Below are 12,865 nucleotides of genomic sequence, written 5' to 3'. Positions count from 1 at the left end.
GTGTCAGCCTGGAAGTGTAAGCATTTTCGGGCAACGCCCACCCCGGTTCTCCCGCTTTTGTGTGGTGGTGTCATTTTGGCTGCTCTCTCTCTCTCTCTCCTTCTCTCTCTGTACAATTCCAATGCGATTCCCCGCCAGCGACTCGTATTCGCGGCTCACTGGAAGTGAGGCCATGGCAAGCACCAATCGTAGGGCTCCATGGGCTTCGGCTGGCTGATTTAATGGACAGGTGGCGAGGTCGCCACGCAGAAGAAAGCGAAAAAGAATACAAAAAGTTAGGGAAGGGAAAAGGAAAGGGAAAAGGGAAGGGAATGGAATGGAATGGAAGGGGTATGCATTTTCACAACTGTCGATGGTCTTGTTTTCCCCACAATTCCTGGGCAACGCCCATTTGTTTTGTTTGGCTAGTCATTTGTTTGTTTACTTTTCACAATTGCGCGCCCAACTTCCAACTGGGAGTGCATGCGATCGCCAGCTGGAAGTGGCAACAAAGTGTTGCAATGGGATGGCCAAAAGTGACGACACAAATGCGTTAATAAGATCGGCAAATTCCAAGGCACTCGCACTGTATTTATCGTCTGTCATTATCTTCATCGCTGAATTGCGCTCAAGTTAACTGCCATTATCGATCCTCGCTAATTAATCTCGCCTAATCGGGTTTTATATGAAACATTTCCAGCGATCTTCGTTTAAATATCATGTCACTAACTGGTATTCACTCGAAATATCAACAAGGTTTCAGCTCTTTATGGCAGGAATTAATATCCTTACTCAAGCATTAATACATTTTTTGACTTTTGCAATATTAACGTGATTTTTACCTTATGGTGTTATATTCTTAGTAAAGCTATCTTAATGTATTTTCTTTGAGCCATTCTAGATGTTAAATACCACTTTTCTTAAATCTTTAAAATGATTATGAAAGAAGTATAATATTGGATTCATTTTTCTACATTATCGATACCTTGGCGAATAGAATTTATTTTTATCACTATAGACAGACAATTAAAACACTAAATAAACTAATTGCTATGCTACTTAAATGCTACCCAATTTATCTCTTCCACTTTAAATCACTTCAAGTACACAACCAATTTAATTTGCAATTAAATAGTATTTGACGTGTTTCCGAAAAACAAGAAAATACTGACCTAATTTTCTTTTTGACGAATTGCGCACGCAGCAAATGTTTCTGCACGATGATAAATAAATTGTAAGCCAAAAAAATAAGTTTGGTAAGATATTTTTAGAGGCCACTTAAAACTCATGTGTTTGGAAGCAAATTCGGTGTTTTAGGAAATCATAAAAAATATATTACGCACTCAAATTTGCCTTTCAAATTTAGAGCAAGGAATGACACACATACCACATAGTTATTATGAACTTTTAACTATATTTCAAAAAGAAATAAGTTTAGTGGGTGAAGAGTACGTACTCACATGAAAGTGCTGGTTTTGGAAAAAAGTTTCGCTATTAATGCGCACTAACATATTTGGACATCCGCTTTACGATCTATTTTTTACGATTACGATGCTCCGGCAGGATGAAGGACACCCAGGACACGCATTCCGGAAATGGAGTGGAGTGGAATCTCCGGCGAGAGTCCGCCGTGGATGTGATGCGATATGATGTGCCGTGAGGTAAACCTCAAATGTTTTTTTGCGGGTGCCGCGGATGTTGGCAAGCTTGTTTGCAGCGTGTTTCTGTTTGTTCTCTTTTGTTTTTTTTTTTTTTTCTTTTTTACGTTTGTTTATTTTTATGATAATGTAATAAAAGCAAATTAACCTATAAAACCGAAAAAGTGCGACTTACACGATGGAATTGCGCCATAAGGTCTGGGCGTGTCCTCACCTCGCTCCGCACAAGAAATATTTGGTGTGTGTGGATGAAGCGATCCACGTGGTGCGAATGCAAGTGTGGGTGGAGTTTGCAGCTCGGAGCTCGCAGCTCGGAGTTCGGAGTATGGAGTGGGTGGTACTGGGGGTGGTGGCACCACCCACCGCGGCCAGGCATCGCGGGAAAATGAGAGCATTGTGTTAGCTCAAAGCAACAAATGACCAAAGCTGTTTCTCCCCCTGCCAAAACCAAACCCAAACCCAAACGTGAATTAATTCCAAGGGAAGCCAAGTCATGACCAGGCCAAAGGCAAAACCCAGCGGCAACTGCACACTTGGCCAAAAATTGGGCAACACTTACATAGCTCTCGATTATTTTATATTTTTTATATTTTATAAGAATTTATTGGCAAAACCAACATAATTACAGGTTGTTTTCTACATTTCTTAATTGGCTTATCTCAAATATTACTTGTGATACATTTTGATGACAGAAATTTATAGGATATAATAAATATATAGGGAAATCCTAATAATTCGCTTTTAGTTGTTTTACTGTTTAAGTTAGAAATACGTTATCTATACATATTTAAGCCATTTTAAGTTCACTTTTAAACAAATAGTTTTCTACATCCAACGTTTACTGGCTGAATAGATCCTCAAATATTTATTTAAAGATTTATTTATACTACAAACTAATTACAAATTAATAAAGTGAGCTTCTAAAAGTTTTTAAAGCTTATTACTTACTATTCCCAAGTTGCCAAAAGCAGTTTTCTTAGCAAAGGGGCTTAAAAAATATTTCCAAAATTGGAGGACGCATTTTCTGCGAGTGCAGCGGCAGCAACAAGAGCGAAGAGTCCGTTCCAAGTGCCCCTCCGGGTGTTAAGTACAATATTTGCTGTGTTGCGCGTTTTACGAGTGGCGCTTTTGCAATCGCCGGGCTCAGGGGCGACCAGGGGGCGGTGTGGGGGCATAGGGCGTCAGGGGGCGGATTGGCAGCGGGGGGCGTGGCAGCGACGGGCTGCAAATGCAATCAATCAATGGGTCAGCATGATGGTCAGCACACCAGACGACGACGACGACGAGTGGCAACCACATGGGGCGTTTCCATTTGCGGCAGCCACACACTGACCACCCTCTGAGTTGGAGATTCGAGTGGATTCCAGAATCGGAAAAAGCCTGGATCGGCACTCAGTCCGAGATGCGGACTGGACTGGCAACGCAATTGGCAGTTGCCACTTTCGGTGGCAAGAAGTGCACTTCACTTACAAATCAGTCGACGGCACTTAAACCTATTTTGACAATTGAGCTGTCCGCCAGTCAAACTGACAGCGCTCACTTTTCACGCCACTCGATAAGTTATACACATATACTCGTTTATACTCGAATATACGTATACGAGTATACGAGTACTCGTATTTTGATCAAGGATATAGGCGTTTTTGGTGGTGGCATATTTCCTCCACCGTTTTATGCCGTTTTAATTGCAACATCTGTCACTGCGGTTTATGCATATATCAATTTCAAAATAGCCAGCAAATGGCAACGGCAATGATTGCATACCATTCCATTCCAGAAACCAAACCCAAACTCAAACACAAACCCAAAACTGAAATGCCGTGGAAAATGATATATATATTTTTATTTTTATTATATTCGCCGGCAAAAACTGTCACAACACACTCGCCGTTGACGCCTGTCGAGTTCGGTTCCGTTCCGTTTTTGGCTGGGATCCTCGTGGGAAGGAAGGGAAGAGGGATCCGGGATCCGGGTCTGAAAGAAGGGTCAGGATGCGATACGCACCACACACACACACTCTACGTGGCAACCTTTCCCTTTTCTCTTTATTTTTTTTTGCTTTTTGTTTTTGGTTTGATGCCGCGCCACGTTTATTGTTGTCATTTTCAGCGGGCTCGACTTTAATGGTTGTCAGAAAACATTAAAAATTGTCACATGAATATATCGCATCGCTGCAAGCGCGTAATTGAGTTCTACTCATTATGCAATGTGTTTGGCTGATAGAACTGTAAGTACATACACATGTACCATTCACTTTCGAAAGTGCACTGTTTGCAGTAAAATGTGCACAAGAGTAATGATTTAATTAAACAAAACAATTGAAATCGCACATCAGGCGAGATTAAAAGGCGTACTAAAATATATTCAAAATGAGCAATCATTTTATAGTCATATGCCACGGGTTTTAGAAAGTTGAACACGCTGTAATCCTTAGTAAAATATGAAAGCCACTTAAATTTTGCAATAACTGTCAGTAGTAATAAAATCGATGATTGAAATTAAAAATTTGTTTGTAGCACCCAAATTATTGGTCATTAAAGAGAAAAGCTGCTGAAAGTGGTTATTTATTATGTTAGAGTTTATTAAAAGTATAAAAAGCTTATTAAAAGTAGTCAACTGCACACAATTTATGTGTATTTAATAGCCTATAGTAAGTTGGACTTATGTACATAATATGTATTATAAATAATAGTTACACAAAAATATTGAAGAACCGGCACTTTACACTTATATACAAAAAATGGTACAATCCATAATTAAACCATAAATCTATTAGTATTTAAAAAAGAGGCAATAATCTTAGTTAAATGTATATACTTTCCTTAAAAGCGCTTAACTGCTGAAAACCAAAGTAAATAATTCCCATATATAACATAAAATATTATTCGCTATTAATATTTAAGTTTACCCTTAACCCATTACCCTCTTAATCGACAAGTTAATAATTATTATCAGCTTAGGTTTGATGAACTCGTCACCCCCAAAGCGTAAATATTTTGAATCAAAGCACTTAAATACCGATTCATTGTTGCTGAAATAAGTGTAATTGAAAATCTCTTAAGCGCCTGGCAAATATATCCACTCGAAGTTGGTCGGGCACTTCAGGGGGGAGGGCGATGTGCAGAGGCACAAGGACGCAGGATGCAAGGACGAAGGACGAGGGAGGAGGGACGCTGGCTGAAACTGAACTGCAGGCGCTAAATGAGTTTGTCAATCAAAATGCAAATGTCACCGGGGAAGTGACATAATCCCACTTGGGAGTCGGGCTAAGCCGAGCGAAACCATCCAAAATCCCGGTGCGAGCTAAAGCATTTGACCACAGTCCTCTGTACTCAGTTCCCAATCCTCAGCAGCATCAACAGAATGGAACCCACTCTATATGGTACTACTATATGGCATATGAGCGAATTCCCGGGCCCACCGACGGAAATAGCAACATATGACGAGATCTGAAGTTGACGTGATGCCATCGAGCACCGGGAGAATTCTGCAGGGGATGAGGACGAGGATGAGGACCATGAGCAGCACCAAGTGGGGGTGTTAAATTGCAGTAATCGGCTCTTGGGCTGGGCGACAACGTTTATGTTTTATGTGCTCATTTATAATGCGCATTGCTCATTTGGTAATGGTTCAATAATGACAGTCAGACTACTTAAAACGCTGCCCAGGATTGCGTGGCATCGCCGACATCTGCTGGGCATTACGTCTGCCCCCGGGCATTTGACTTCTCTCCAACAAGCCGTGGCCAATCCAATTCACAACCGATTCCCGATTCACAATACTCGTAAATCTGCGATCCTTGAGCCATCCGCGGTGACAGCTGCCCCGCATCCGCAAAAGGTTTCGTGTAATTTTGAGGCGCCACTCTCCGGGGGTCAGGAGGAGCTAAGGGAGGGGTATATAAATCGAATGTCGAATCGCAGGTTAGAAATGAGCGAATCTTGGCTAAAACGAACACAGAAACAAACTCAATCCGACCACGACTTCGATGTGACTGGGCCAGATAGACAGCCGGCATTAGTTGGCACACTCGAAAAAAGCCACAGAAAATGTAGTCAGAAAACAAATGATTTTAACTTCAGCGAGTTGCTTCATAAAACTGTTGTTTATTGATTAGAAAATTTCCACATTTTTGTGGTTCAACTTTCTTAAGCTATTAATTGCTATGAGTTAGATGCTATTTCAAACACTCCACAAGCGGTGGCACGATTAATTCTTCGAGTGAATCTGCCGGTTGGCAAAAAAAAGTCATAAAGTCGAGTGAGCCGCAGTGCCATTCTCATGCCCATTGCCATTCCTATTCCTATTTCCAATACACAGCCATTCCCACTCCCGTTGCCATTTCCCAATTGCCAATTATGCGCCGCAGCAGCCCATTCCATCTTATAGCCATCCTATACCATTCCATCCCATAGCAGCCCCATCCGCCAGACAAGACAAACGCTGCAAGTTGCCAGTTGCAACTATCGAGGATCGTTCGCCGTCGATCGCTGTCTGCATTCAGCACTGACGCCAACCGGTGTACAAAAAAAGCGAAAAAAAACCAACTAAGAGGTGGATTTCGACGGGGGGGAGTGATGAAAAGTATCTGAGGGATACACCAGTCAGTATGCGCAGCTACAAGATGGCTGCTGCCAATCCTCGCCCGCACCAATGCCAAACTGCCTCGCATCCGAGAACGCGACTCCCGTCTCCTGGACTCCCGTCTCCTGGACTCCCGTCTCCTGGACTTCTCTGGTCGTTCTCGCATCGTGGCATTCGATGGGAAAATGAGTGCCTCCGGATACAGATACAGATACATATACTCACTCACTCGCACCTCATATGGCACATAATTCCATTTGCGACGCTTATCAGGCGCCACTTTACCACACAATCGGTGACAATTGCATAATCCGGCTGCAAATGCCGAACATCGCTCTAATCGCACTGAGTAGTCACTTCTCGCCTACCCGCAGATTGGAATGTCCTCAGCTGCTTGCAAGTTGGTAGCAGGAAAAGCTTTTAGTTAATTAATGTCCTCCAAGGAGCACTTGCAACTTCATCGTGTCGAGTTTAAGATTAAGTATAGATTATGGGAAAGCATTACTAATATTTAATATTGAGTATTTCACTTAAAAACAAAGATATACACAATTGAAGAGTTATACTAAAATCTTGTAGATAATATAGACTATGTATGCTTTAGTTCTAATAATACCCGAAACTGTTTTGAGTATGAACTATTTATGTTATGAGGTATAATGCTTATAGATATAATAATGTTATACTTTCATACTGTTACTGTTACCAATCTTAACTTCATTATTATGCTTGTAAGTTGCAGAACTAAATCCCCTTTATCCAGTTTACTGTTCCAAAGAGGAGTCTTCATTTATTTAAGTATTATTGTGGGGAATTTAATATGTTATAGCAAATTAGCAAGCAAATACCTTGAGCAAACATGAGTTATATACATTCGCTCGTGGCGAAACTCGGCTTTATATGGAACCCCATAATAAAGTGATAAATAAGGGTAATTTATTTGGGCACATTTATGAGGCGAGCACGCTGCCAAGATACATTTAACCATTTAACCAACGGAAAACGAATCCAAAGAGTGCGGGCATACAAATTAGTGCACATCTGCGCCATCGAGCCGCATTCTGGAATTGAATCCTTCGGGGTGGGGGAGGGGAAGGATATCCAGAGTACAACACGTCTTGACATTTGCATCTTGAAATGCAAGTGAAAGATACAATCCCAATCTGTGTATCCAGATGCGCCATTGTCACTGTCATCGGCTGTGGCTTCCTTTCGGCTAGAGAAGTCTCTGCTCTGCGGATGATAAATGACGTCGATTCAACAAATTGCCACACATACATGGCCCAAACCCAGCCCCAACGAACCATTTTGGCCAATTGAGATGGAAATCAACTCGGTTTGTGCCCCACATACACGTACTGCATAGTTAACTCCCCGATTTCGATGGGGATGTGGATGTAGCTTTTTCCACCCGATCCGCCCCTGAATTTACATTTGGCTGTGTCTCAGGAATTAATTCGGAACTGTTTTAATAATTCTTTGCATGGGGAAGCTACTTGGAAGCAGATGGATTGAAGTGGAATTAAATTTTATGCAAATCAACTACCACTTTGATTTACAAGTTAGCATGCCGAAGGGATTTCACCATTGACTATGAGCTTTTCACTTTTCTGAATAAATAATACAACATTTAATGCTCAAGCAAACTTATTGATGTAATTTTTTTTTTTTTTCGAAAAAGCGTTTTTTAACTTATTCCACTGCATGAAATATTGTACAGAATAATAGATCATTATTCTGTGGCTATATGTATTTTGTCACAATTTCTTATCTTTCCATAGTTCTTTTTATCATTTCAATTTATGAATCACTTAATATATCATAAATAATAACTTAAAAACTGCACTTTAAATGTTCTCAATTAAAAAACAACTCAATTAAAAAACAACTGTATTAAAATGTTATGGTTATTTACCTAAATCGTTATCAAAACTTAAAAATTCGTTTATATTAGATAATATAAAGTATAATAACATATAAATGTTTTCCTTGTCTTAATCCACTAGAGTTTAGCATGTAATTTTATTGAAAACAATGAAAATTCGAAAAATCATTCCCGTTTGCGAGTTTCCCGCCAAGCAGCCTTCTGTCACGCAGCGAAATCAGCGAGCTTTTTTCCGCGAGGCATGAGGGATGCAACAATCGCAGTGCGCACAGTGCCCTGGTCGAATGTTTTTGTTTGTTGTGTTTTTTTATTTATTTCGTGTTTAAAAGTGTTTTAAAGTGAGGTTCCAAGTGCAATGGAGCTGCCGAAGGAGTTATCCATTGCGGAGATCCGTAATTACATGCTGGCCAACGAGTGCAAGGTGACAAATCACGCCTTGGTGAAGCACTTCAAGAAATTCCTAACTCACCCGCAGTCGCAAAGTGAGTCATTTGTGTTTTGTGTCTTTTGGATTTTGGATTTTTGGGACCTGTTGAATGGCCAAGGAAACCCAATAGAGAAATGGTTATGAAATGGATGTTCCAATGATTCATTGCAGATGAGGCTCGCAAGCGATTCAAGACCTATGTCACACTGCTGTCCACCATCAAGAACGAGAACAATCAAAAGTTTCTGATATTGCGCAAGAAATACGTGAACGAATGCCCCACGGATGAGGTTGTGGAGCGCGCGGTGGCCGCCGCATCCAGTATTCCGGAGCCCTCGAGTCCCGGCGGCGCATCCCTGAACTTTGACTCGCCCATGAGGCAGCCACCGCCATATAAGCCCCCTCCCATGGTCACCTCTCCGCCAGCGGTTTCCATGGCCAAGGAGCACCAGCAGAACTACCAGGAGTGCGTGGACGAATTCACGGCTGCCATAAAGAGCATTGAGCCTGCCCGCTTGGAGCGGCAGCCATCGGTCAAGTCGGAGGATCTGGATCAGCAGGAGAAGCGGGAGAAATCCTCTCGATCGAATTCCATCGATGTGATCGAGAACAAGGAGAACATACCACGTTTCTCCTTCTCCTCGGAGGCCTCCTCGGCGTCCAGCACTTCAATCGAGAAGCCGGAGATGGCTGATCCCACTGCTCCAACTGCTCCCACCGCCGAGGGCGATGTGGCCGAGAATCCCATCAGCGTAAAGGAGGCCACGCGCAAATTCAACCGGATGGCGTCCGAAGAAGAGGCTAAAATCATATCGCCGCCAGCCAAGAAGAAGCCAGAGAAGGTGAGTGCCTCAGAACCGGTTAACCGCTGCATTAGCCATCATGCGGGTAATGGGTAACCACCTTTCCATTCTCGTCCCCGGTGCGGGTGCGGTAGACTTTAGGGCCCTTCCCTCCCAGCTCTGCCCCAATTCGTTCCACTTCCTGTGCGTCAGTGGGAAGATTCGCTCCAAGACAATTCAAATATGCGACGTTTTTTGCACGGCTTAGTTGTGATTAATTAGCACAGAGCTTTGAATGTTTTTATAGAAGTGTCCACTGTGGCAGGCAGAAATGGCTGAAGACGTAGTTCCACTTAACCAGCTATTTCTCAGTCCATCGTAGACTACTAACTACTACTCACTTTCTTTGTTTAAGCCAAAGAGGAACGACGCCTATTATTCATACCGAATTCTTCGCTTAGTGATAAGAGGTTTAGTTTAGCAACTAGAAACTATTATCTTGCTTAGAGAACTTGACGTAGTTCTTAACGTATATACACTGTAGAATGTGATTTAAAGAAGTAGTAGCTTTCCCATCACAGCATATGACGGAATGGCAACAAAGAACTCTCTGATATTCCGCTACAAATCAGGGTCAGATTAGATCTGCTGGCCCTGGAAACCCCGAGCAATTATTGTCAATGCATCAGTGGCTGTCCCAGGCTTTGGGCCACCTCAAGTGGAACTGCTGGCGGACAGCTAGATGGGCCGAATGGCAGAGTGACTGGCTCGAACTAAGCCGGTCTGTTGGTCGATTGGTTGGTTGGTCGGTCGGTCACCCAACTGTCTGTCAGTTCCCAGAGCCATGTCACGAATTGCCACCAGCACAGGCCGAATTGAATAAATCCATTAATTTTATTAGTGGACAATATAAATGTAAGTCTCATAAAACTACATGCGCCTGCATCGTTCCGTTTGCCGCCTTCCTGTCCACTTTTTCTGTCCCGGCTTTTGTCGCCGCGCATTCAAGAGCTGGTGAACTGGAGAACTGGAAGGCTGGAGAGCTGGAGAACTGGCAAACTGGCGAGCTGATGCCCGACATGTGTACGTACATGTGCGGACACATGTACTCCGATTCCGAATTCGATTCCCGCCCGAGTCCGATGTGTTTAGTAACTGTGTTCCATCAACTGGCCATGACGACACTTTGCAAGCCGTTTTCCCCCGCGCCGTTTCCTTACTTTATTTTTCTGGCTGCCCCAAAAGCCTATTATGTGTACAAACACATCGAGGACATGCCAAGTATGAGTTACGTGAGAAATTTTGCGGCCTGCAAATGGTATGCATGCCAGGGCAAACACTCAGAAAAAATGTCCAATCGGATGAGATATTTAGAAGTGTATCTAAGTGTTTGTTCTAAACTCATGGAATGTTATCTATTTCTATCTAAATTATGTATTAGTGCTTCTTTTTGAATACCGAAAGTCTTTCAATCAGCTACGATTTTTCAATATAATATACCAACTGAAATAAATGGGAAATAGAAACCTTCAGCACTTCAACAAAATCCACTCCACATAGCAGTATACATATATAATTTGTAGCGTGTCCATTTCGAGTCTCTAATTTAGAAATATCAATCTCGTGAGCATGTGGCAGTGGAATTTGTCAAGCGTTACGGAAAAATCGTTCCTTAGTTAATGTTACAAGCTATAGTAGTGCAATTGGGCCGACTTGTCAAACAACTGTCATCCACTTAGGCCTGTCAATCACGCAATTTAGAGTTCGAAAACGAATATCCCCAGTGCATAAATCATCCGAATCTGGAATCTGTCTGCGAGACGGATGGTCCCATCCTCATCCCCATCCCCATTCCCATCCGCATCCGTATCCCATATCTGTGGAGTGGGATATTCTATTGTATCATGTTTAGAGCAAGATGCTCCGCATCCACGCAGCAGTGGATGTACATCAAAGTGAGATTGTCAACGGCACGTCAGATGCTATAAAACGCCACTAAAACATCGGGAAGCGAACTTAAGTGCCTATTTGTACAGACACTCGGACATGGAAGAAGAATCAAACTAGTCCTTATATTGGAAATCTGTTTCAAAGCATCAATGCCGCAACTTTGAATTTCTCACGTATTTCATGTTTCCGGATTTGAAGCAGCCAAATGAAAAATATCCAAATGAAGTCTAAATTAAATGTAAGCAAAAGGGGGATCTTGAAAAATATACACATTTCATGGAAAATCTTTGTCTAAACTTTGTTGAAAGACAATTAGTATTAAAAAACATACAAAATATGAATACTTCATTTAAATGAATGAATTCACTTGAATAGCTTGGCATAGGCCAATTTCGCCGATTATTTCGCAAGTCATTATTAATTTGTCTGCAACATGAGTTCGGTAAAAAGAAGGGCTATCATTCACTTGATACGGATACGGATCGGGTTGATAGCTGCTATATTTGGACCACTGAGAATAAAGAAAGTATCTGTGGCGTTTTCAGCGCTTACAGCTTGTTAACAAATTGATTCGCTAACAAGGCACACCATCATTCCTGATGGCGCCAACCGTCTTCACGCAATTATTAAAATTCAGTTGTAAACAATATTGGGATAGGTTTTGATGGATGCCCGTTTTCCCTATTATTCATCAAAGAAACTAACTAATCATCGCTAGACGCAAAAGAAAGTGGCTCATCATCATGTTCCCCAGGAGTTTTAAAGGCGGCATTCCAGTTCATGGGATTTTTCGTATTCATGGGATCGAAAAAATGGGGAGCCAGTGAAGTAAAGTGAGGTAAAGTGAAGTAGATCCATCATGATGTGCCGTGAAATTTTTGGCGTTGCAACTGTAACTATGGGATGTGGAGGAGCCTCAGCTAGCTGATCAATTAAATTCGTTTCGATCGTTTTTAATTAGCCCGATGATTTTGCATTTTGTACGCTCACTCAGCACCGTTGTGCGATGGCAGAGGATTGATTAATTTACGCCCCAAAACAACAAGCGGATTTCAAATGGGTTTTTCTTTAAATAACTAATATTGATAGTAGGTACTGTAGCTGGAGTGTTTGCTTTTGATTGATGAAATTTTAGAAGGTTAACGGGAAACTACATAAACTTTTCGGTTCAAGGGTAAAGTTATCATGAATTCCGGCTAAACCTTCAAATCTAAAAGTAGGCATCGTGTTGTTAGCTGAATTAGCAATGTTAGAAATTCGGAGAATTTTTGCAGAAATCAAAATCCTTAACAAATCAATCCATAACTAAAAAGGGAATAGTAATTAAAATTGTAAAGCCAGCTTAAGCTTCTTGAAGAAAACACCTTTTGCGCTCTCAACCATCAAACTAAAACTAATGCAAACTCTGCCTGATGTCCTGTGAATCTAATTCAAGTCCCCTGGCATCGAAAACAAAGTCCCTCCCCCAAAAAGTCCGCCTGTAGCATCAAACAGACCGCATATATATTCTTATTAAAAATAGGAGGACTCCTCCGGTGTCCCAGAGTGCATATAAAACTGCCAGGCGACCCACATTGAAATGCGGAACGGGGGCGGGGGC

The 12,865-nt window shown here is 41.9% G+C and overlaps 1 protein-coding gene across 3 annotated transcripts in view; it reads left to right on the top strand.

Moving 5' to 3' along the window:
- Window positions 1-8,374: 8,374 nt before the first annotated feature.
- LOC122616974 (ankyrin repeat domain-containing protein SOWAHC) overlaps window positions 8,375-12,865 on the top strand; it is a 35,586-nt gene continuing 31,095 nt past the window's right edge. For all 3 annotated transcript variants that reach the window (XM_043792587.1, XM_043792588.1, XM_043792589.1), the window contains exons 1-2: window positions 8,375-8,588; window positions 8,705-9,375. In XM_043792587.1, coding sequence (XP_043648522.1) covers window positions 8,462-8,588; window positions 8,705-9,375 — 798 coding nt within the window. In that variant the 5' untranslated portion in view covers window positions 8,375-8,461. The remainder of the gene's footprint in view (window positions 8,589-8,704; window positions 9,376-12,865) is intronic.

This window comes from Drosophila teissieri, chromosome 3L (assembly GCF_016746235.2).
Source record: "Drosophila teissieri strain GT53w chromosome 3L, Prin_Dtei_1.1, whole genome shotgun sequence".
Lineage (NCBI taxonomy): Eukaryota > Metazoa > Arthropoda > Insecta > Diptera > Drosophilidae > Drosophila > Drosophila teissieri.
The sequence above is the reverse complement of the archived record's forward strand: the minus strand, read 5'-3'. Positions and strand labels throughout refer to the sequence as shown.